Genomic DNA, 27,425 nt, shown 5'->3' on the forward strand with positions numbered 1-27,425 from the left:
TTTTTAGCATGGAAGTGTAATGTGCTGTAAGATTATTATTATTTTTTAAACAGGTAACAGTGTGCTGTACCCACAGCAATTTTACTTCTAAAAATGGTGCACATCACTGTTTTGACAATACCTTGTAACCAAAATATCCAAAACTCAGAACTGGATTATGCAAGTTTGAAAATGTTGTGTTGTAACAAAAACATTAATTTAATCACAACCATTTTTGCTTCATTGTCTGCCACTAAATATTTTACGACTAATCTCTATTGTATTAGAGATATTATATAATACAGTTTCATATAAACCAAATATATAATATAGTTTTAAAAAAGAATAACTACAATGCATCTTTTCTTAGTAACATTTATTTGGAATACATATATCTTATTTATTTTTTTTACATTTAATTGCACTGACAAAAATGCTTTTATACATTTAAGTTTTGTTGCATATCTTTTCCAGAAGAAACATGAAATGCACAGGTTATCAATGTCAAACATACATACCATATCTACAGCACCAGAAATAAATACAACATTTAATAAGCCTGCCAGAAAATCATACCAAGTGACCACACAGAGCACAGAAAAAATGTAGCATCTGAGCCGCATGAAAGATATGGAGACTGTTGTATTACACATAAGCAGCACACTTGACTTTAGGGGGGATGCTAAAATTAAGGGAAACTGTGCCTTTTTTTGTTTATGGTGTACCCTCCATTTGCAGAGTTTAAAATATTTCTATATCCTCATTTTAGGAACATTACCATTCAGTATGCTTTCATAAGTAGCAGGTAGGAACCAAACCTGAAAAAGATGCCAGTTCTTATAGGGAATACTTGAACCCATGCCTAACACTGGGCCACTGGTCTTTGGTAAATGTAACCAGTGGACCCTACGCAGGCATTTGAAAAATAAGCAAAATCTACACAGAAGAGACGTAAACATATACTAAGTGCCAAAACGGGGGAAACAAGCAAGAGTCTTAATTTAAAATACATAAATGAACCTCTTTTTCAGTAATAGTCTCAATGAGAATCTGGATTTGCTTTAGCACTTTCAGATCAGGCTTGGTCGTTCCTGATTTGCAAAGAAAACACACAATACAAGTGGACTGTACTTGAAAATACAGTTACACCAAATAAAGGCACTATAGCAATTATATGTGCCATGTCTAAGGAATGCAGCATTACTTTCATGGATAAGAGTTCAAATAAAATAAAAGTGTGTCTATACTAGGGTGTATTTTTTTATTTTTTAAATTTCAACGTGACTTCTATGAGAAGTCAAGCAAAATGACACCTTTTACTGGCTAACTGAAAAGAGTACAAGATGCAAGCTTTCAAAGCAACTCAGGCCCCCTTCTTCAGCATATTTTTAGTTAGCCAATAAAAGGTGTCATTTTGCTTGACTTCTCATTACACCCATAATGGCTAACACAGTACAACACCCTAGTACTACAAACATGATTTCTGAAAGTCTAAAATAGAGTTGCTATTTTTTAAACCATATATTCCTGCTGTAATGAAAGATTTTTTTATGATTTTCTGTCTGTTATTTTAAGCTAATATGGTTGCCTTTAAAGTAGAATTTTATGCCATTTCTATATTTAAATTTGTGCATGCATGCAGAAAGAAAAAACATTCACAAACACACTGACAAAAATGCATGAAGGAAAACAATGGTCCCTTATCAGCAGTGCCCGTGCATCTGCCCTGCATGTTCCTTGATTCTGTTAAATAGTGACAATACACACAGTTTCTTATATACCGTTTAAAACTACAAGGGTTACCACATGGGATACATGTAAACCTTGTGCTTACTACAAAGAACAGACATCTTAGAATCTTATAAACGGATTTGAACTCAGTATAGGAAAATTTCTAGCAGTAATGCCAACCCTAGGCAGGGCAGCAGTGACTGAATTCACAGCAACTCTGGGGTTTGGTTTAGTGGCCTCTCCATGCCAGACCACTAGTCAAAGGAAAGGAGAAAGGACTGGCAAGCAGAAAGAAAAACAGGGAAATTTATAAGGCGGTAAAGAGAATAAGATAGAGAGAAAAAGATGTGTCAAGTTTTTGTGGAGTTGGGCAAATTACCTGCACTAATTACACAAGGACCTGAACCGATAGAAAGTTAGGTTGTGCTCTTATTTTATATTTTATGGCCTCCTTTCATTCATTCTCTCCTAAATGTATTTAATTAATAAACATTCACTTATGATATATTTAGGAGTTTCCCCCATTTTGTTCCACGTTGGAGGCACAGAAGTTTCAAGGTAAGGTAGCTATTGATATTAGGAAAGGCAGAAGTATTGAGCTAAAGTAGTTAAACTCAGTAATCATGGCAGTGGAGAGTGGTTACATGTTGATGAGCACATGCTAGTAAGAGTTTCACTGTTACACTTCTGTACACTTGGTAATAATGACCCTATAAACCTATACAGGTGTTGGTGACCCTGCTACACCACAGAATGTGTTCTACTTTTCATACGTAGATCTGTATACTCTTCTACTCAGAAAAATTCCATTTTGGCATATGTTCTCTTTTGTTTTTTTTTTCCCCCCAACCATGAAAAACCAGAAAATAAATACAATATTTGGCCAGTACATAAAAGTAGCACAGGGTTTCGTTTACTGATATTTAAAACTCTGCTGGAGATGTTTTAGTTGGGTAACTGACAGCATTACAACAAAAAAAAAATAACAAAAATACAAACACAATGGCACAAACATCTAAAGGGTTGGAGAGAAAGGATGCTAGTGTTTGGAGTCTCTGGGGTAGAACTCTGCCAGAGTGCTCTGTGGAATTCGTTTCAGCATCTCCTTGGGGAAGATTCTCATAAGCTGCCAGCCAATGTCCAGTGTTTCATATACTGTTCTGTTCTCATAGGGACCTGAAGTAAAACAAACAAACAAAAAAAGCAATACTGAAATGGAGATTCACATTTTCATAGTTTCAAATATAGTATTTCTCCCATTTATTTAACTAGTAAGTCTTTGGATAATTTAATTTTAAACCTGAAAATCTGACTTGTTTTGTAAATCATTGAAGTTCAGAGGCAAAAACAAACATTGCTTCAAAATAATAATTGCATAGTTTTCTCTGGATTTTTTCGGTCCATAAAAGAGTTGAATGATTTGAAATTGGCCAATAAGCTAAATTCAAATTCTAGAAAGTGAACTAAACGCTAATGGGACCAGACCTATATCATACTAAGGAATCATGTACTTCCCCAGCAACTGGCTAGGGATGACAAGAGTTCTAGGGGACATACCTTGTGAGACAACCACTTCAACTCAAGGCTCGTTTTTTGGAGAAAAAAAGAATGAACAAAGAACTAGGAGGCAAAGCATGTTTGAGAGGCTGAAAGGACAGCAAGCCAACATGTAGCTGGCACTTCATATTTTAGAGTTTGAGATGGTGAAGCTCTAACTGACAGGGTGGCACTTTTTGCCTTTTGTACAGAATTAGATTAAGATGGTTTGACAATGTTATGCTATTGATTGTGAGGCTTATTCTATAAACAGTCATTTATTCCATTTCTATGTAAACAAATGGTACAAGGTATGGGAAAAAAACAGAATCTGATTTATACTTTCAATAAGAGCAGTCAACATTTTTTTTTTTTACTTTATACTGACTTGCTGTAGGAATTTAGATTATATTAGAACTTTGTGGTCAGATAGTGACACAACCAAAACACTGTTGTGGTATGCGGTTTCACTATGGCTGTATAACTTGCAGCCTTAGATTTACTGCATACTGTGTGTATGTGTTTAAAAAAAAAAAAAATACCACTGCAACTTTATTTCATTGTTTCATGTTAATTTTAATCCCATAACAGTTATTAAAATGTCTGGGATGTACTTTTTGTACATGATATGTGCTCGTAACAAGAAACAAGACACTACTCACCTAAAAAGAATGAATGTCTTTTGACAAGCTATAGCTAGCTCTCTTACTCAGTTTTTGCTAACAACTATTTTTAAATTGAAAATTCTTGTTTGTTTTTATGTATTTATTATTTGTTAGTTGCTTATTTATTTCTTGTTTATTATTGTTACTTAAATAATGCAGTAAAGTTGTTTTTTGTTTTTTTTTATTACAGTGGAACCTCAGGTCACAACCATAATTCGTTCCAAAACTCTGGTTGCAACCTGATTTGGTCATGACCTGAAGCAATTTCCCCCCATAGGATTGTATGTAAATACAATTAATCCGTTCCAGACCGTATGAGCTGAATGTAAATATATATTTTTTTTAAAGATTTTTAAGCGCAAAAATAGTTAATTATACCATAGAATGCAGAGTGTAATAGTAAATTAAATGTAAAAACATTAAATAACACATCAGAAAACCTTGAACAGAGAAAACTAACATTGCAAGAGTTCACGCTAATACCCTTACGAACTGATCGCTGTAAACACTTTAATGAGTTTTTAGCACAGGGAAAAAAATGAACATTTGAAAAATCCGTAATTTATACAAAAATGAACCATAATCAACCAAGAAAACTAACCTTGCATGAGTCGAGTTCTGACATGAAGGAAGTGAGGAGGAGCTGGGTGGAGAGGAGATTACAGTTTTGAGGTAAAGTCCCTCTGCGCGATGCACGTCTGACCAAGAACAATGTACTGTACAGGTACAGGGAGTGACTGAACATGTGTAAATCACCGGTGCGTACGAACCAGAAGGGAAACGAAATAGAGCACAAAGAGTTCACAGTGAATGCGCAGGGAGAGACTGAACACGTGCGGAAATCATCGGCGTGTATGAACCGGAAGGGAAACTGGCTTGTTCGTCACCCGAGTGTGTGGTCGTAACCCGATTTGTACGTGTTCGGAGACATTCGTGACCCGAGGTTCCATTGTAACTAGAAGAGCAATATGCAATATAGCAATCAATGGTCTTCAATACCAATAAGCAATTAATTTAAATACTAAAATAAAAATAGTCATGTGACCAAGAGGAATACTTTACAGAGGGATCTCCATTCAGCCTTTTTACCCTACATAAATACCCCACTGCTAGATTAATGTGGGAAATACTGCACAGAAGATAGACATGTATTTATTTCCATACAAATACTGTACAGAAAGCTGGTTTTTTTTAGATATGATTGTTTTTCTCAGAAAGATGTCAGGGAATTGAAAAAAATGTTCATTTCTTGAGATGTTTAATGATCCCACTTCACTATCAAAATCCAAAAAAAAACAAAAAAAAAAACCAATCAAAACCCAACTGCCAGAATTGTATTATTCATTGAAGTATAATCAGCAGGAATTCAACTAAAGGAAATTAATATAAAAACAGTAGTATATAAGCATATATTGTCATTAAAGGAGAATGTGCTTCAGGGAAGGTTCTAGAGTGAGAGGCAGAGGAGCTGTGAATACCTCTGCACAGACACGAATACGGATGCAGAAAGAAAGAAAAAAGGCGCACAATAAGAAAAAGGAAGAAATGTGGCAACACCGACTTAGATAAGCAGGATATAAATGAACCAGACTCATGACGAGGGTTCTTTAAAAGAAACTGAGAAAACAAAGGATAGAAACTGCAAAAACAGGGGATCGAAACTGACATCGGCGTTGTTTTTTTTCCTCTGCCAATTTACGAGCGGCAAGTTGAGAGGAAGACACTATTAGATGAACTGCGGACAAATGGCACTATTTTGGAAGATATTTTTTTTCTTTGTTGGTACAAGGACCCAGATAAGTGGATATGTTATATTAGTTTAAGCAGGGACAGAGAAATGGACTACATCACTCTTATTTTAATCCTGCACTTTGTTTTTGAATTAACTGGATTTTATATTGAGATTTATTGGACACATTTGTTGAAAATTTTGGCGTAATTAACTCTTATGTACAGTTGCACACAAAATTATTCAACCCCCATTACAAGTTAGGTCTATTGGCAAAATTTACAAACGTTTAGCCGTTTGCAATAAACAAATCAAACAAGAATAATCTGAATAGCTCAACACAACTAATATTGTGTGGTTTCTCCACATTCAACACAAAATGTTACTTTTAATGGCTACTGCAATCTCAAAATTATTCAACCCCTTCATGACAAGCATCTTTAGTACATAGTAGAGCACCCTTTTGCTGTTATGACCTGCTGTAAACGTGACACATAGCCAGATACCAGCTTCTGGCAATGTTCCTGAGGAACCTTAGCCCATTCCTTCATGGGCAATGGCCTCCAGCTCACTAATATTTTTGGGTTTGCATGCTATAACTGCCTTCTTCAAATCCTACCAGATTTTCTATGGGGTTCAAGTCAGGTGACTGAGTAAGTTAAAAAACATTTTTTTTTTTTTTTAACACCTTCATTTATTCATTCATATTGAGTAGATATAGCTGGCTTAACATTGTTTTCAGGTTTAATAAAAGTTTTCAATTTTCCAAATGGCTCGTGTTTATAATTTCAGTTAAATCATATCTATAACATTCCTAAGGTAGAACATATTTACTTTGTACATCTCTAAGCTATCCCTTAAACACAGTGTATTTCTGAATAGTATTTTTGGTTTGGTATTCTGGTCTACAAAAAGATAAATCTGAGGTGGATTAAACAATTCATAATATAATAATCTGGGACAGACTCTTTACCCAATGATTAGCAATGGAACTGAAGCCTTACTGTACCTTGAGAAATGAAATTCTTTTCAAACTTTTGGAGAAATTCCAAGTACAACAAATCATCTGGTGTCAGAGCCTCTTCTCCCACCACAGCTTTCATTGCCTGCACATCTTTGCCAATAGCATAACAAGCATACTGCAGAAAATAACAACTACATATTAATAAGGAGAGGCTTGGTAGTAGTAGCAAACAGTGTTTCAGACATGTACCATCAGAAAGGCTAAGACACATTATAAAAAATACAAAAACTAACCAGCTGATTCGATACATCAGCATGATCTTTGCGGGTCATCCCTTCACCAATAGCAGATTTCATCAATCGAGACAGAGAAGGCAAGACATTTATTGGAGGGTAAATCTGTTGAAAAATCATTAAGTTTTCATTATTTTAGAAGAAAATATTTTTAAAAGCCAACAAAAATGTATAGACTAATATTGAAGGATGACTGAATGTTAATATTTTTATTATGATCATATACACCATAAAATAAGCCATTCTAATGTTTTTTGATTTGAATAGGTAAGTTAACATGAGACTATGACACATACACAAAACACTTAAAATAGTTTGACTAGTTTGAAAAGTCAGTTTAAATTAAAACAATTAAATCTATTGCATAATTTTTTCTTAGACAGCTTGCAATTCCCTTGAAAAGATATGTTTTTCATTAGAATAATGTCTTTAAATTTTGAAAATGTTGGCATTTGCTGAAATGTTAATCTAAACATACCATTACATGACAGACTACAGCCAGAATTGTAACTTTGAAAAGTTACATTCAAAAGGCAATATGAAGTTGTCACACTGCCCTGCATTTAACAACCATCACAAAAGTAAGCATCAGTATTGTGAAAAAAGGAGGTATACAACATGTAATGTTTTTTAAATTATGTCGTTATCTCAAAATGTGATCTTCATTTAAACAGTATCACTAGATAAAGTGGATGTAATTAGAAAAACTGACTGCAATAATTTAATCATGATTCTTATTTGAGATGTTTGAGGGAATGATAAATGTAGAAAAATACTGCTTGTTATCTTTACATATTTAATTAAATACTAAACATAACTAGAACAGTATAGTGACTGGATCCCGTTGACCACAAACTATTAGATATACTGGTTAGAAATGGATGGATAAAACACAGTCAGTATTATTAAAGTAAGAAAAGTCCCATTGTAAATGTGATACTGCATTTACAACATAAAATGACTTTAAATAAAAAATGTCTAGGGCAATTAGCCGCCTCAAACTTTAAACAAAAAGTTATTCTGCTTTTGGAAGTGCACTTTACTAATATTTTTATGGCTAAAAAAATCAGCTACACAATACTCATATATAATTGCTAATTTTCTGATAGATTTGGTATAAATATACTCCACATACTATCACTAATTTCATTCATATTTGCTTCCTAAAGTTAATAAACGTATTTGACACTGTATGTACATGATAAAAGGGTCTAATTTATGTATAGCATTACATGCATTTTTTTTTCACCAATGACATTACTGAATATCTGAAGCACTCATGGATAAGAAAAGAATTAAGTACATACAAAATCTATTTCATATATGTAAAAAAAGGACAATTTTGTTGCCATAATAAAAATCATTGCAAAAAAAAAAAAAATGTAATATTAATTTGGTGCCAAATTCACCATATGCTGTATTTCAGGCTACTTAGAAATAAAATATATATACATATTTACATACATACACACTTACATATATATTTTTTTAAACACACAAACCTGTCGGTTATGTAGCTGCCTGTCCACATAAATCTGGCCTTCAGTAATATATCCTGTCAGATCAGGGATGGGATGAGTAATATCTAAAGGAAAAACAACAATTAAAATGATGAAAATGTCACAATTTTCCTAGTATTAATTATGAATTACATGATTTTAAGAAAACTCACCATCATTGGGCATAGTCAAAATAGGAATCTGTGTTATTGATCCATTCCTGCCCTCAACCCGGCCTGCTCTCTCATAAATTGTAGCCAAGTCAGTATACATGTAACCTGGAAAGCCACGACGACCTGGTACCTCTTCCCTGGCAGCCGAAACCTGGAAATAATTACATGTGTAGAAGCAACTACATTATTTATATTCACAGCAACATCCTGGGAAAAAAAATGAATACAGTAGAAATATACAAATTTAAAAAAGAACAGCAAGTGTCTTCTTATACTAAGTCAATAGTTCAATTCGGAAAATATAAAAAAAAAAATTCTTCAGACTTTTCACTATTATATATATAGTAGTGCTGCACAGTGTTTGCCAGTATTGACCCAATGGATGTGTCCACTTTATAGTGTATTAAATAGCTCACTATCATAAAGACTGACAACTTTCACCACACTAAGTTAGAAATGCATGTGTCTTTGGCAGGCTTGCCATTTTTCTAAAGGATCCCCTGCTGCTGGCTCGGAAACTGTTAATTTGCTTGACTGAATGCCAGTTCACATTTATGGTGAATCATCCCCAGCTGGATGCAACCTGGCATTACAGTTACAATAAATTATATATGTAAAAGTAAATTCATTTAAATCCATAGCATCCATAAATGTACTGGCTCAAAAAGCAAAAAACATGTAAGCTACTTGAAACAGTAAATGTAAAGCCCCATCATCAATGCTAAATGCTGAAATTATGTACTGAAAAATTAGCACGTTGAGATACTAAACAAAATTCTGTGGTAAATGAACCAAATCTGCTACAGATTCACAGTATCACTTTAGATTAGGTGTCACTAATTATGCTGTACTTGTACAATGCAATTACATGTATAATTACAGGGTAACGAGATGTAATTGTGTTGTATTTAATGTGTAACACAATGTAATGCTGTTGTTAAACACTGTGGAAGTCCAGCCCCGGACACAGACAGGCACACGCCGATAGTTTGATAAAGCACACATTTATTTATATAAAGTTCACCGCACACAGTGCCCCTGCACCAATCACCCTCTTCTCAAGTTTTCACCGCCTCCACTCCTCTCCTCCAAGCTCTGTCCTCTTCCTCCCAACTGCAGCTCCCGACTGGAGGGAGGCGGGAACTTTAATATCCACCCAGACGTGTTCCAGGTGCTTTCCGATAGATTTCCTACGGCACTTCCTGGTGTGACACTCCAGGTGTCCTTGGTATTCCTTCCGCCAACACCTCCAGGTGTTGCGGAAGCGCTATCGTCCGAGGCTCCACAATCGTCTGGGCGCCCCCTGGCGGTGGCCCCATGGCCCCCAAACCAGGTAGGGTGGCTGCCCTCTCGTGGTCCTGGGGAGGCACAGTCCCTCTCCTGGTCCGTCCAGGTGTCGCGACTGGGCACAGCCCCCAGCCGACCACAACAACACTTAATTGTAATTTGTTATTTCATAATTTACAGTATATACATAGGTACTTCCTATACAGTTACAGTTGGAGTACATAATTATAGAGTTACACTGTATTACACAGCAAGTACAATGTAAATAACCTAGTACCTAATTACTCTGTTAATATACAGGTAATTACATGGTAAGTACAACATAATTAGGGACACCTAATCTAAAGTGATACCAGATTCACTAACTTAGTGATTCACTCACTGATGAAAGATTATGGAATTATGAATTTTTCTCAAAGAAAAAAGAAAAGAAAAAGAAAATTAAAACGCCCCATTGTAGATTTGACAAGAATATGAGTATGAGCAAGTGGGCAACATATCACTTGATTATCCTATAGAGAGTAGCAATTTTTGACTCCATAAACAACCTGAGAAATTCTCAGCACACAGCATAGAGTGAGATGTGCATTTATAAGAAATAAAGATTTTTTTTGTCATAGTTTTAAAAGCATAATTCTGATTTGTCATTTCCTTTTTACCCCTAAGGTATTTGCTCTGTTAATTGTATCCAAATATTAATAAGTAACAATCAGTGGAGGAGACACCAGTGCAAATGATACTAAAGAGCATCCACTTACCAAATAATAGCTAAAATAACCCGAATATTAACAAAAACAATACATAAAACAACAAAATAAGCTAAGGAATGTGTTCTCTGGCTCATTCTCAGACATGTTATCGACAGTTCCAAGTTCAAAGGCTGCCAAAGGATGTGGAGCTGACCAGGACAATCACATTTGGTGGGAGCAGTGGGATGAGCCAGTGGCAATGTGCAAGAAAGATGTAGATGAAGAAACAGCAACAGGATGTGGTGACTGACGCATTAAAGAACCCACATACTCAAGTTGTAAAGACATTTTGAATAACTGAACTTTTAATGGACTGTTTATTAATTGCTTATATTTTATTGAATTTTAAAGTTCTTATTCATTTTAAAATCCTGTTTTAAAAAGGGGGCTTAGGTTTGTTTTAGTGTTGAGGTTTCACAGTGCATTTTAGTTGTTTTTATTGCTGTTAGTGTAATGCAGGTGCAAGAGGGCCAAGTCATGCTCCTTGGCCACCAGTTACACTGTGTTGATTGGAAAGTGTAGGCCCTTCCTGTGCAAAAGGTGGTTTGTGGAGGGAGTTAGGTGGAATAGCAGGGTATGTGGCAATAGTGCTGTTTTAAATAAGTAGATTTGCATTCAGGTTTATGCGGGGTTGAGGTGTGTGTGAAAGCATGACAGAGTGACTCCAGGGTGTGAACTGCAGTGATTGGCTGGCCGTGCAAACAAATGCAGACGCACGTGGCTCAGTCAATTGCCTCATTAGCGCTCTGGAGGATGTAATCAATGCCAGCACACCTGCATTCCTTAAAAATATTGTAAGGAAGCCTGTGCAGGAAACAGGGAGTGGTCGAAATACCTTAAAAAGGTACTGCTGGAAAACAGTGATAATGAGTAAAAGTAGAAAAAACAAGCAAAATGTTGACAATGTTCATGCATGTATCTGCACGTAAGGCTAAATGTTGTATCTGCATTAATTGGCTCTCTACCTAAGGGGTATCCACTTCTAATTTGCACAGATACTTGAAAGCCAAGCATCCAACAGAAAATGAGAGAACAGGTCACAAAAGTTCTGGAATTAAGTTGCAGCATCATTATTCATTAAATAGACTGATGTGCAAGATCTGACATTCAGCATCAAAAAGGTACTATGACCTATTAAAGACCTATTTTACTGACCATGCAAATGCATATTAACACAGTTCTGGAAAAAATATTTAAAATAATTTTCTTTCTTTCTATTTGATTCCTTGAGGTCTGCTGCTTCAGAGCTTACAGCAGAGTACTTGACTGTTGCTATGTGCTGCCAACAAAAACAATAACGTAGAAGAATGTTTTGAATGTTCCACATCTGCTTGCTAATTATTATACAGCTGTTTTGGATGATGTGTGGAATGCCTCTGCTGTGTGCTCAATAATGACTTGCTGGAGTTCTGTTTCTACAGAGAACTACATGTTCCAAACTTACTACTTCTTTAAGAACTGCAAAATGATGAACCTACCATATAAGCTAGAATTCATAAGCTCAAAATTGCACATTTCGAAAGAAAGCTGTAGTAGTATTACTGACAATATCAGTACAATTGCAGTAAAGACAATTAATTGAAGCACTATATTCTTCAAACCATTAACCTGGTTGTTATAGAAATTTTTAAATAGTCAAAACAAAAGTGATAAAGTGAAAACAGTTGTGGAGTTTATGCACAAAAGCAGAGTTCCCACTGATAAATAAATACAATACCTAAATAAAGTTAATAATTGTTACTCAGAATCTTTAAACTCACTTCTCTCAGTGCTTCAGCATATGAGCTCATGTCTGTTAGGATGACCAGTACATGTTTTTCACACTGGTAAGCCAGGAATTCTGCTGTTGTCAGAGCAAGACGGGGAGTGATAATACGTTCAATTCTGTAAAATAATAAAAGAAGAAAGCATGAAGAATGCCAATTTCATTGTAACTGTATCTCTAACATAGATCTAAACAAAAACATTCTCTCCTTTAAAAAATGAAGAACAGAGAGAACAAAACGATTGTCAATCATCAATTAAATTAAGTTGTTTTTTATTTGTCTATCAGTGTAGCTCTCAGTGTATATTGTAGGTTAAAGCAAAAATATATATATTAAAAATAGAATTGAAAAATACTTTTTACTGAACTTTTATGCTGTTATTTTTCAAGTGACTTGAATGGCATAGGTCGGTCAGTCAGTCATTGTCCAACCCGCTATATCCTAACACAGGGTCAAGGGGGTCTGCTGGAGCCAATCCCAGCCAGCACAGGCTGCAAGGCAGGAACAACCCCAGGCAGGGCGCCAGCACACCGCAGGGCACACAAACACACACCCACCCACAGACCAAGCACACACTAGGGAGAATTTAGGATCATCAATGCACCTATAACCTGCATGTCTTTGGACTGTGGAAGGAAACCCATGCAGACACGGGGAGAACATGCAAACTCCACACAGGGAGGACCCTGGAAGTGATCCCGGGTTTCCTTACTGCGAGGCAGCAGTGCTACCACTGTGGAATGGCATAAGTGAATCGCTTTAATATTCTATATTTGACATCAACGTAAAAAAGATAGAGGGTCCACAGGACCTTATACTGGAAAAAAGCTGTTTCACAGAATGCACTTCAAAAAAATTGTTACCTTAAAATTAGACACTTTTGGACAATTTACTGATTTTTCTGCTTCCATAAATATGAACAAGAAATCTTAATATAAGTTCGACTCTTAACCTGGACAGTTTTCAATATTTTTAAGGATCCTTTGTAGTTTTCCAACTGTGTAATTACTTCTGATAAATGTGGGAACAGTAATTTGACTACTGACACTTTTATTTCCATTTTTTTTAATCAGAATGTGTAATCAAACTTTTTTCTTACTGCATTATAAACATTTACATGCTTATACAATTTTGTAAACTAATATTAACTAAACAAAATGGCTAACAAAATGGCATCGGGCATAACATTTGAGAAAAAGGAAAATTGGACATTCTTTCATGATTGTTCAAGGTCAAATACATTTATATAGGGTGAACACCATAAAAGTAAAATAAAAACTCTAACTAATTAAAATAAGATAAAAGGTTACCAAAGATTTTTTAATTCAGTCATTGTTCACCCAGATATATTATGCTTTGGAAATGATCATTTTAAGGTCATGTGGAACACCATCCAGACACGAAGTTAATCAACATTATTCCTTCTAATGCATTCTGTAAGGTTGCATATTGTGTTACTACTCACCTGCATAGCTTAAACTAAGCCAAGCTCTTATGTTCAAATAAAGCTGCTACCTTGTACTAATCTCTGGTGATTAACTCATTGGTTTGATAAACTTGATGCAAACCAATAAATTCCATTTACTTTTTGGCAAATTAACTAATCATTATTCTTCTAAAATACACATAATCAGTGTTTACATACCCTTTCTTAATACAAAAGTATTAGCTTTGATCACATAAGACTTACTAGTAGAAAGATAACATTTAGCAAACCATAATGCAGGATCACAAACGTTGAAACAAAATGGGATTTTGCCAGTACAGGTTTTTCTTTAATACCATCAAAATATTATTTTCATTTCTTGCACTGCCAGGTTTTGACTATATTCTTAACATTCTTGTTGCACTCAATATTTGTAGTGTGTCTACTGTAGTAAAAGCCATACAACCTAAATCAGCAAGTTTAGTTGTGAATGGTTCATTCACTGGGTCTTACGTTGGGTCATTAGCCAAGTTCAAAAAGAGGCAGACATTGTCCATGGAACCATTTTCTTCAAAATCTGACTTGAAGAATCGTGCAGTCTCCATATTGACCTATAAGAATCAAATTTGACAAAAATATTTTAAATACAATAAATATAAAGGACACCATTGTGATACATTTTTAAATCCAAATAATTATAAAATGAATGGAATGATACTTACACCCATAGCAGCAAATACAATAGCAAAATTCTCTTCGCTGTAATCCATTACGCTTTTTGATTTCTTTACCAACCCAGCTTGACGACAGATCTGTGCTGCAATCTAAGTAAAGATAGCAAAATTATTTAAGACTAATTAGTGTTTATTATATGATATGCAGGACTTTAAGACTGTAAAAACACACCAAGCATTACTACAGGTCTAATTAGTTATCTGTAGGCCAGTCTAAGTTTAGCGTGTAATGAAAGGAAGACTTTCCAAATGTTAAAGCAGCGGTTCTCAAACTGTAGGCCGCGCCCCGCTGTGGCGTAATTTCGCTATTCGTAGGGAAATTTTAAACTTGTAGCAGTGTATCAGCAGCAAAAAATATAGGAATAAATTTTATTAGGGTTTCAAAAAAACGTTAGGGGTGCGCAATCAAACTGTTATGAAAACTCGGGTCACAAATACTTAAAGGTTGAGAAACACTGTGTTAAAGAATGAAAGCAAGGGACAAGCACACAATCCAGACAATATTCAGAATAGAGATTTAAACTACACAAATTTCTTATAATAAACTAGCAACTGGCTACAGTAAATTAATCATTAATGGTTTTGGTGTAAGGAAAGGTTCCCAATGCCCATTTGACTGCAAAATTGTTTACTCTTTTCTTGTCATTTCAATAACAGAACAGGAGGAGAATCATGTTTTTTCCAAAAGACATTGAAAATGAACGTCAACATTTTTTTCCTCCTCGAGAATCAATGTAACCTCCCTTATTTTATTTATGTAAATTTACCTATTTCAGGAGACCAAAGATACTACTTCCAAGACTTTATTTGAAGAATGGCAAGTGCTCTTATCACTTACTCAGTGAAAAACAGGTGTTCAACATATTTAACTTTGCCAATAGTCAAGAAGAGCTTGTCACAACAATATTCTTGGTAGATCATCTAAACCTTTATTTAAGTATTAGTAGTATAAATTCATAACAAAGTAAAATAAATTCAAAATAGGAAACAAATAGAAATTTGACAAAAAATCAAATCTGCTTCACCCACCTCATTGTGTGGCAAACCAGCAGCTGAGAAAATTGGAATTTTTTGTCCTCTAGCAATACTGTTCATCCCATCAATAGCAGAGATGCCAGTCTGGATCATTTCCTCAGGATATATGCGGCACTGGGGATTAATTGGCTGGCCTACAGAACAAAAAGCATTATTTGAAGTTATATGTTTTACAGCAGTTTTACCTAGACAGGCAAGACTACATGGAAGCTTTAAAACACATTTATATATGTGCTATATATAAACATAAGAAATTTAAATTTCAGTCAATCACAAAAATTCATAAATACCCATTATGTCCAGGTAGTCTTCAGCCAGAACTGTGGGACCTCGATCAATAGGCTTTCCTGATCCATTGAACACACGGCCTGTTATCATCCAAATTTAGGGGGAAAAACAGAAACTTTTGTGATATGTGTTAAAAATAAATAACACTGAAAAGCTGGTAATGACTAAAGTAAAAAAACAACAAATCAATGCATGTCGTGTTTTCTTGTGCTATTTCAATTACTGCAAGTAAACCGTATTTAACAAAAAAACTTTTTTTTTTTTGTTATAAACTCTGTAAAAGTGAGTAAAACTTTTCATTTATTAAGTTGTGTTACATCGTTTAACACCTGTGACAGCAAACCAAATGCTTCCTATGAATTAAAACACACTTTCTTAAAATTTGCCTAACTGCTCCTGATTTTCTATATGCGCAAAAAGCCAAAACTAGGCCTTGACACAATATTTCTTTTAGTTCGAACTCAGCAGTTTGACTTAGTCATCCTAAAACATGCAACAGCATTTCATGCCTTTATTTTCTCATTATGATGTTGAAGATTATTGTACAAATGAAAATTACATTTACATTTGAATTACAACCACAAACATAGTGCTCTCTTTCAGAACTATTTTGTAGTATTCCAATGTCAAAGATCCTTCAGTGATGTCAAAACATCCAGGTTCATGGGTAAGGAAGCAGTTGGAAACTATGACGATCCCACTGCAACATTTACCACTAAAGATAAGCTACTTTTTTGTTGAGACTATAAGGTTCAATTTCAGACTTGTACATCCCAATAATTCTATTGCAAAGTTTATAGTATCTTTCAGAAGGTCGTTTGCAAAATTAATATGGGCAACAATGTTCTTGTTTTGTGAACACAGCTTTTTTCATGGCCTTAATACCATGAATTCCACCACTTTTCAGCTTATTTTAATTTACTGGGTTGATGTCTTAATACCCTGACTTCCACCACTTCTCAGGTTATTTTCATTTACTGGGTTGATGGAACATTGGTCTGGAATTTTTGGATGTGTCTCTGGAGTGCTTATGGATATCCTGCATCAGTTTTCTTTTTTTCTCGTATTTGAAGGGCATCCTCATTTAATAACATTTTATGTATTTGATTGATGATTTTAATGATGATTTGATGATATTTGATGATGGTTTTTTTTCAACAGATAATTTACAGGTAAATATTACATTACCTAATGTATTGATTTTTCCTCACCCCTCTAACATTTGCAAGTCTTTTTACATCCTAAAACTGTAATGTTGTATAAAAATATGAGCAACCCATAACCCATTATTTATTTGTTATTTAGCAACATAACATCGAAAAATATGTGCAAATTAAGCAGCAGAACAAAATATACACAGATAGAATACTGCATGAACAGAAGCATTATCTGAAAAAGAAGCACACTGTAAACAGATAACTTTTCTCAATGAAGCCAATGTTTTGCATTCTATAATTTACATTTCCACCTTTACTTTATTTGCTGTTAAGATTAAATGTTTGTACTTTTATCTTTTTCCACAAAGTTTTTAAGTCTCCTACAAAACTCTGCTGCCTACTTGTAAAGAATTTTGTACTAAAATCCCTGAATTCTTGAAAGCATTGCTTACTCCACACAAACTGGATAGACAAATTAACACCTTGTGATGCACGATTTACTGTTCTAAAATCCCACCATGCAAACCTTCATTTATCACTGTGGCTCCTATTGTTTAGCACTCTTCCAAGATCTACTTTTGATGCCCTGTCTGTAATGACACTCAAATTCAGACTTAAGATTCACCCATTGTTCTGTTGTTTAATTGCTACACTTCAACAGTCAATGATGTTCACTGACAGAGTAAAGTCCCTTGCACACTATAACTCAGACTACTAGCGTTGAAACCTCAACCCAAAAATTATTTATTTGTTTACTCTTTACTGTTACTATCACTTTTGTCATGTTGTGTTTGGTTTTACATTACAACATTATTAGATTTGTAAAATCCCTTTTGAAAGTGGAAGCTACAAACTGTAAGGTACACTTCCATACACTAGCTAGTACCTATCGCTGACACACTTTTTTTACATTAATATTTGGTTTGTTGATTTTTATTACACTAATAAAGGCTGACTGGCTTACCAAGAGAATAGAAAAAAAGGATCAGCTTGAAAAGGATGAATAAAAATGTACATTTCTGATTACTTTTCATAACAGAAAGAAATAATGTTACTTTTACTGTTCTAATACACTTATAATTCAAAGATTTTCAGTGTACCTTATAAGCAACCTAATTGCACTGCAGTGGGTCTCTTGTCTAATTTAAGGTGGCAACAGCACAACATACTCTAGGGTTGATTCTAGTCATGTAAAATGCATCACTTTGCAAATTCCTGTTTGGAGACCACATCTTGACAAGTGAGCTAAATTGAAATGAACAACTATTTGAATGTCCTCTAATTTATGAAGTTAAAAGTACATACTGCATATTATGTCATGAAAAAATGTGCCAAGAAGCAATGAGAAAAACTACACACTATGACTAGCTGCATAAATGGATACAAATGGATACAAATTCACTATGTTTCCATGTGAATAAGAACTCTATTATATCTTACCAAGCATATCTTCAGATACGGGTGTTCGAAGAATGTCTCCTGTAAATTCACAGCTTGTTTTTTTGGCATCAATTCCTGAAGTTCCTTCAAACACCTAACATTTTTTTCATATTAAAAAAAAGGTTAAATAAAAAAGAAATGCAGCCAAAGCTCTTTAAACAAATTTAACCATTTGTACTAGAAGTAGAACCAATTCATTTGGGTGTTTTAGCTTATGCACAGAAGCATTTTTTTCATGCTTCAAAATCAACATTCTTTTTTTTGTGTAGACACAAAACTATCTGCAAAAAGAAAATGTTGAGAAGGGAGTTGTCATTTAATGCCTAGCAAAAGAATATTATTATCAAAGTAGCACTGTGGTTGTAATCCAATGTTTTTGCAGGGTTGAAGTGTGGCAGCATTTAGAGGAACTGGAAGAGGAGTAACCTAGTTAAAGTCAACTCATTTTTTGTCACTCTTGTAAAAGTGGCTCTAGATAATTCTTTGACATAAACAACAAGCTTAGTAATTATGTTACTATTGCATAACATCACATTGTTATTCTTTACTTATTTTGATATAGGCAACAAAAATTATTAAACCTGCACTTCAGCCTATTTTTGGTTTCAACAGTATAACTGCTGAAGAGTGAAATTTACAATTACAGGGACAACCTGAAAATGAATTGACGTTAATGTAAATATTCCCAAGAGAAGGTTAAGACTTACCCAGACATAATTTATTACATTAGCTCTGTGTGCTACAGCAACTGTCTTAATAATCCAATTAGCAATCACTTGACTTATAGTGCTTACCTTTCATTTTCATAAACTGGTATAAAGCTGTCAAATTAACAATAGGAGTTATCATCAAATCTTATAGGGATTAACTCTGTATTTTTAAAATACATTCCTAGCAATAAGTAATGTGTTGGAGGCAATTTATTTGATGATATCACAAGTTTATCTGCGATTCACCTATATTAGCAGCATGCTTAACAATAGCCCTTTAAACAGGTTGTTTTCAAAGCATAGCAAAAAGGCTGGAAAAATGTTGAGGGCAATATTATGTCTGAGTAACTACAGGTAATATACAGTGTATTTAGATGAGTCACGGAAACAAACTGTCACTTGATATCAAGTTGCATTCTAAATGTACTCCATAAGCCTTTGAGTAAAACCAATACCTACTGGATATTTTGATCAGTTACTAGCTGTAAATGAATTTCACTTTTAGATTTAGACACAAGTAGTACTGAAAAATTAAAACCAGATCATTTTGAGTGCATAGTTAAATTGAAGCTTTTGCCAACAATGTTCTTCGGCTACTGACTGCAGAATAATATAAAAAGAGAACACTGACAGGATTTTCACAGTTTGTGACACTACCAAGGCCATGTTGTGAACAAGGGTGATAAAGACATGCAAAGGATAATCAGAAAATATATGGCAGCTTTAGTCAATACAGTTATCTTACCTGCACAACAGCTTTGGCACCAGAGACTTCCAAAACCTGTCCACTCCTCTGAGTGCCATCTGGTAGTGTTAAGTGAACAATTTCTGCATACCTTGGGAACTAGAGAAATGCAGACTAATGTAAGTATCAAATGAAAAATCACCAGTACTGACAAACAGAATGTGCTATTTGCAATTCTTACTGTCACATAATGATATATACAAAGAGTACTTATGCCATGGCATTTACAATTTACCTTCTCTCTAAACCTACTTATGAGTGGCCATGGCTAAATGGTACAAATAAATTATCCCTGGCAGACTACAACCTGGATGACAAAAGAAATACAACATCCCTCAAATTTAGAATGTTTACATGCTATTTTAAGCAATTAACAGACCTTGTCAAATAGATGTGACTATGTATTTTGCCCTGTAACAAAGTAGCAAAAATCTAACAATTTTAAAGAGCAAAGCCACTCATTATGACTCACTTAAGTAAATTGTTGCCAGTCAGTGCTGTAAATCCCCCACTGTCTAACTTATAGCTACATTTTCAATTTTTTCCCCAAGTCTGAAAAAAATTCCAAGTAAAGTGATTCATTCAAACAAAGAGTCTGTCAAAAACATGCTTAAAAAGGCACATTAAACAAAGCAAATCCATTGTTCTTTACATTAAAGCGATACTTCCCTCATTTCCAAAGCTCTAAAGAATTTTTCTTGAGTGGAGTTCACTGTGAAAGGCACTATATAGGATGAAAGTGGTTTGATGCTTCTTAAAAAATGAATGGAGCATAAAATATTATTTAATCTACAAGACAAAGATGTTCTTGACACTGTGAATTTCAGGCATGATTTATTATTACGAATAAACACAATCTGACTTTCAAAATACCACAGACAGATCAGGATCAAGTGGTAGCAGTCTACATCACACTACAACAATGGACATTATTTTCAGTCAGCAGATACCATCTGGCTAATAATGGAAACAAATTCTAAATAACATTTCTCGGTACTAGCTACTGTTTATCTACTAATTATTATATTAGTTGAATACAATATACTAAAATTAAAAGAACACATTTTGAATTACTGAAATTAGACGTTAAATATAATCTCAGAACCCTAAATGTTACAGGAATATTAAACTAATTGTTGAATGCAAATTAATATTCCGGAGGCAGAGCAATGGAAAAATCTAACAATGCAAAAACAAACTAAGAAAATGTCCACTGTGTAGCTAAAGTACTTACACACATAAAATAAATACAGCAACTTTCTACTATTAATTGGGCCAAGTGTCTTCTTCTTATTCCCTTAATACAACATATTGCACTGTTTGAAAACAAGCCATTAGTAAGTTATTAACAGAAGATACTGGTACTTAGGAAAGGTTAAAGGGACATTAACTCAGAATTTAGCAATTTTGCTTGTTAGACTTACCGGGTAACTCTAATCTATTGGATGTGACCCACACACTTTGAGGAAACTCCATGCAGACACATCAAAAAAGTGAAAACTCTACAGGCAGTGTCTTGGCTAGTAGTTGGACTTAGAACTCTGGAACTGTGAAGCAGCAGGTAGCTGCTGCACCAAAGTCCTACTTGCTTTAAAGAGCATTAAATTCATATATAAACTCTTAGAGCAAGAAAAGTTTTACTCAAAAGCATAAAAACAGGGGCTTGGCAATGTCAGTTCTGCTTCATGTATGGACTGACAGAAGGTTGCTTCCAGGGGATGGACATCTGAGAAAAGATTACTATTAAGCCTCTTAAGTTCAGGTTGCTGAACATGAGGAAAAGGTAGGTTGCAATAGGGGAGTGGAGACATCCCTAATGGGCCATTGCAGGAGTTTTTAGTGCATCTAGAGAGCTGGATGGTTAGATGCCAGCTGTGTATGTTAATAGACTGGGTAGGATGTGCACACTGTCTAGGTGTCAACTCCACAGTTAAAGATGTCTATCCATCTATCGTATTTTATGGAGGCGGACAGAGACCTTTAATTTGATGTGTAGGACTGAATAGACCAGACAGTCTCCTCTAAACCAACTACTAGAAAGGGAAAGTAGTTATAGTTAGGAATTCAGTTTTTTTAAGGGTGACAGGTTTAATCGGTGTCAGGTAGTCTCATATGATTTGGTTGTGTGAGGCTGTAGCACTATGTACTTACTTCACCACTGTAACATCTATTTTTCAAATGTACAAAAAAAATTAAATAAGCATAAAAGGTTATATTGCTAAATAATAAAATTAATCTGACACTTTCAACAAACATCAATAAACAAAGGATTCATAAATGCAGCTGGACCAAAAACAATTTAAACTGGCAGAAGCAACTCTCTCTTACCTTCACCTGATCCAAGATGACCAATGGCCCGTTGACTCCAGATACAGTTTTATAAGCTGTATGATTGGAAAATAAACAATCACTTGATAAATAAATACACATTTATCATATCTATTACTTGACAATGGCATGCTGTCCATCTCTCTTATGCAAACAAAAGAGTGGCTAACCCACAAAATCCAAACTGATTACAAATCAGTGTTTACTTGAAGGCTCAACATAATATGTAACATTTATTCTGGCAGCTTTTGTACATCAAGATTAATTTAAAGTTGCAGGTCTGGATGCTAATATATGAAAAGCACTGAAAATGACAGATGTATATTTAATTTATTCTTAAGTGCACTTTCAGATATAAGCCAAGTACACTATACAATACTTAGAAATATATGAAAAGAATAAGTGCAACATACATATAAAACATATTTGCTAAAATATAAATGTTTTTGTATACATTATAAACATATACACATAAAATATATTTGCTAAAATATAGAGAGCATTTGTGAGGTCAGGCACTGATGTTGGACAAGAAGGCCTGGCTCGCAGTTTCCACTCTAATTCATCCCAAAGGTGTTCTATCTGGTTGAGGTCAGGGTTCTGTGCAGACCAGTCAAGTTCCTCCGCACCAAACTCGCTCATCCATTTCCTTATAGACCTTGCTTTGTACACTGGTGCGCAGTCATGTTGGAAGAGGAAGGGGCCATCCCCAAACTGTTTGCACAGAGGCGGGAGCACGAAATTGTCCAAAATTGCTTTGTATGCTGAAGCATTAAGAGTTCCTTTCTCTGGAACTAAAAGGGCCAAGCCCAACCCCTGAAAAACATCCCCACACCATAATCCCCCCTCCACCAAACTTTACACTTGGCACAATGCAGTCAGGCAAGTACCCTTCTCCTGGCAACTGCCAAACCCAGACTTGTCCACTGGATTGCCAGAAAGAGAAGCGTGATTTGTCACTCCAGAGGACACATCTCCACTGCTCTAGAGTCCAGTACTGGTGTGCTTTACACCACTGCTTCAGACTCTTTGCATTGCACTTGGTGATATAAGGCTTGGATGCAGCTGCTCGGCAATGGAAACCCATGCCATGCAGCTCTCTACACACTGTTCTTGACCTAATATGGAGGTACCACGCTTGAATTTGCTGAACTCCTGGGAGCGACCCATTCTTTTACAAATGTTTGTAGAAGCAGACTGCATGCCTAAGTGCTTGATTTTATACAGTTCTGGCCATGGAAGTGATTGGAAAACCTGACTTCAATGATTTGGAGGGCTGTTCCAATACTCTTGGCAATTTAGTATGTATGTATATATATCTTTAAGTTTTAACTGTTGTTAGTTTACTTCTGTTTTACCACACAGTTTGTGGCTACAAGTAAACAAAAGAAAGCTATTGAAATCTTCTTCTACTTTGCAACTTTAACCTCTCTGAAGCCTCTTGTGGAATTAATTCTTAATGAACCAAAGTACCAAACAACCATCACAGAAAACAATGGCTCCATCACAGCCTTGTTGCACTTTACCAAATGTACAAGGATGATGGAGCAGTGCATTCTGTTCAAGAATTACTAACAGCATTACCTAATTTTATAGTGTGCTGTAAACATGAAAACATTAAGTATGGGTGAAATCAGTTTCATACAGAGAACAACCTCCTTCATCACACCAAAAAAATGGAAATAGAGTCCCGCATTGGGACAGGTAATCACTGACTGGCTGCAGAGAACACAAATGGTACTAGTGCTTTAAGGACTTATTTGTTTACTGGTTTGGATGTGGACAAAATTGTTTAAAATATGGTTTTATCTCAGCAAAAACAATATAATAAAACAATAACATTATTGTTCTCTCTTATCTTTGACACTGCAGAAGTCTAGTTTTAGTCACTGTCATAATCTATGCAAGGCTTCCAACTGCACCTATAGGCAGAGAGGAAGACAAAAAGTCCTAAGCTCTGTTCTCCAATCAGTCGACTGATAGATGGAAAGCACTTTATTTTTTTTTTCCAGGGAAAAATCTGGCTCTAGCAGAGATATGCACATAATTGGCTAGGTATTCCTACCATCATAACAGAGAGAGAGAGAGATTGGCAGCATGCTCTGATTACAGCGCATCACCACAACCACCAAACGATGAACCACCTGGACTGGGGAAAAAAAAAAAAAAAACTTCATTCTGAAAAATGAAAGATTAACTACTTTGAAATATCATTCAACTGATAACCCACCCTGAGTCCGTTGCATTAGGATATTTTGGCATTATCAATTACTGGAAAATATCACAAAAAAAAAAATGCTGATAGATAACCACAAAGGTGAAGGTAAAGCTGCCCCCAATATCTGCCTCTCTTTTCTAAATAAGCTACACCGAATCTGACAATAGTTTGGACAGACTTACCATTGATCACATTAAGAGTACTTCACAGATGTGGGAATCTACAATACAATGATGATCTGAAAGCATTTCTTATATATAAACGTCTACATGTGTCTGTCTGTCTGGCCCGGAAGCGTGAGGCTACAGCATGAAGCTCTAAGAGTCAGCAAGGTTGGCCCAAGTTCATGAGTTGAAAGAAGTACAAGGCTACAGCATGAAGCTGAAAGAAAGAGATTCCATCGCCAAAGTGAAACCGCCGAGGAAAGACAAATGAGACAGAAACTCTCTTAGCCACTGACAGACAATGGGGGCGAGCATGTCCACAAAACGAAACCACCAACTCTGCATTTCAATTTTTTTCTGATGATTTCAATAGTTTCTAGGAGCCCGGGCTTTTTACAGCATAGGCTTACACAGCTAGTCCACTATAAAAGTGGAGACAAGGAATGAGAAATTAATTTGCTGATATCATCTACAGACAGCACACTGACCAAGTGAATTGAGTTCTTTGTGTAAAACTGTTGTGAACCATAAAGTCAGCACCTCTCCTAAATGACAAAATGGTTAGCAGGGATACCTCACAGTTCCCGCTGCTGGTCATCCTCTGTATTGAGTGTGCACATTCTGTGTGTACGAGTTTTTCTTAGCACATGCCAGTTTTCCTCCCACATCTCAAGGATCTGTATGTTAGGTTAAAAAATGACTCTGTGGTGCATGATAGGCGCTGCTATGTGGCCCCGGTGATAGCCTGTTGTGCCATATACTGCTGATTCTTGCCTTCCATCCAATATTGCAAAGACATGCTCCAACAACACACAACCCCGAACTGGATTAGGTGGGTTGGAGGATATTGTTACTCATCATTTACACAAATGTATGTATGCTGCCTTCTCATCTTCCATAGTCAATGTGTTTATTAGGCCACTTATATTTAAAATGTTTACTGCTACACATATCTAGTGGAACTCTTTCAGGCTCATTTTGAAATTATATTCTTGATTTCTTCAAGATCAGGGTGTGACCCAATCCTGCCCATTTTACGATCTTCAAGACCCATTCCTTGTTGAATGCCCGGATAAACGTCAGTGCAGGGGGAGGTCCACATTGAAGAATTGTAGATAATCAGGAGGAGGGGTAATCGAGGATGATCATCGGAGCAATATCAGTTTTACACAATGTCAGCACTCCACCGTGACCCAATTCACAAACCATCCAGAAACCACTACCATTAAATGCAATCTTAACTCACAACCCATGGTTTATGAAACCCTGTTCTAGACAACTGCCTCAATGAAAGGTGCTATAAAGCTAACAATCAAAGTAAAATTGATATGCAGTTAATACAATTTTTTCATCTTAGTACCTATACAACAAATGATTTCTTGCCATTTTTATATTGTCTTTAGTACTCATTTTAAAGACAAAGAAAATAATTTAAACACAGTTTTGTTTTTTATCATGGGATTTGTACTCCTGTGTTTACAATGCTGGTCTAGACCTATATACTCAATTACTAAGAAACTCTTTATTTGTATTCCCTCATAAAATATTGTTAAGAGTTTCACTTGCAAGAAGAGAGTGTATTTTTCATATAAAAACTATTTTCTTTTAAGTTAAACATTTCAATATTTAGTCATGTCGTAGGCTGCTCTCTACTAGTTACTGATCATGATTCTGTCCAATATTGCCATCTCTCCTTTGACAAATTAACAGAATTTTGTATAACACTGTGGTGGTATTTCAGTGTATAGTGAGTGAAGTGAAACATGCCACAGAGCAATGCAGGGCAAGCAAAGTAATAAGCAATAGGCTTCAACCTTGCTGTGAAGGGACTGACTGCAAGACTGTAACAGTATGAATGGATCCCACTTGTGCTCCGACATAAAATGCGGTGTCACTAAAAGATGCAACAAGAAACCAGGAAAGAGAACAAACAGGGCAGAATCAATTGACTGAGATGCAGAAGTGATTATTCCACACGCTACAGTAGAAACAATAAAGGAGAAAGGGTAGAAGGCAGACAAAATTTAGCTTTCAGATGATGATGTATCCTGAAGCAAATTAATGGAACACAAGGAGACATTTAGATCCAGTGAGGCTAGAGGACACTTGCCTGTGGGCAGATTGGCGCTGCATGTCGTGTGGTCTGTTTGGTCTTACACCATAAAACATATAAAGATGCAGCATGAACATTATCTTAATAAAAAAGAGACTGAGAAGCCGGGTGCAGTGCTGCTGCAGAACTGCTGCTAAAGGTTACAAGTGAACTGATGCATCAAGCGGTCGGATGAGGCCTCTCATGCAAAAATTTATAATATTTCTTCGCGTAGGGTTTTCGTGACACTGCCAACAGCAGCACTAAATGTATTTATATAGGATACATTTTTTTTACTAAGTGTGAAGAAAGGTCAGTTATCATTTATCGGATTCAATGTGCAAATGAATAAAAATAGGACCAAAACTGTCCTCGAACCACTTAACTTCGCCTCATCCATTCAGCCACGAAACACCGCTGGACACGTCGAAAGGGTATTAATACTGATAAATAACAACATGCCCAACACATCAGTAATCTGTGCTCTATCGAGGCCGCTATCCATCCCTCCCCCACCTCAACCACGGCGAACTACCTACTGAGCCGCGGCTGAGAAATGTAGTCCCGGCTGACAGCCTGTGCTTGCTCCCGAGCCCCGGCAGCTCTGGCGCTGCTCACCGTGGAGCTAAGCTCGGTCATAGCTCCGTTCACCATCCCGCGAATGGCTTTCAGCGCCATCTTCAAACGTTAGTCACCGACACAGAAGCAAGCCTGCGC

At 35.6% G+C, this 27,425-nt stretch overlaps 1 protein-coding gene across 1 annotated transcript; it reads right to left on the reverse strand.

Moving 5' to 3' along the window:
• Positions 1-338: 338 nt before the first annotated feature.
• LOC114655131 (V-type proton ATPase subunit B, brain isoform) lies at positions 339-27,425 on the reverse strand. The gene is made up of 14 exons (XM_028806000.2): positions 27,248-27,425; positions 22,235-22,290; positions 19,907-20,005; positions 18,452-18,545; positions 15,857-15,934; positions 15,561-15,700; positions 14,520-14,621; positions 14,311-14,408; positions 12,366-12,489; positions 8,570-8,720; positions 8,400-8,482; positions 6,898-7,002; positions 6,650-6,779; positions 339-2,886 (listed from the first exon to the last, which is right to left on the reverse strand). The coding sequence occupies exons 1-14, from the start codon at positions 27,384-27,386 to the stop codon at positions 2,750-2,752; spliced, it is 1,536 nt and encodes a 511-aa protein (XP_028661833.1). The 5' UTR covers positions 27,387-27,425; the 3' UTR covers positions 339-2,749.

The sequence above is a fragment of the Erpetoichthys calabaricus genome, chromosome 1, assembly GCF_900747795.2.
Source record: "Erpetoichthys calabaricus chromosome 1, fErpCal1.3, whole genome shotgun sequence".
NCBI classification, from domain to species: Eukaryota; Metazoa; Chordata; class Cladistia; order Polypteriformes; family Polypteridae; genus Erpetoichthys; species Erpetoichthys calabaricus.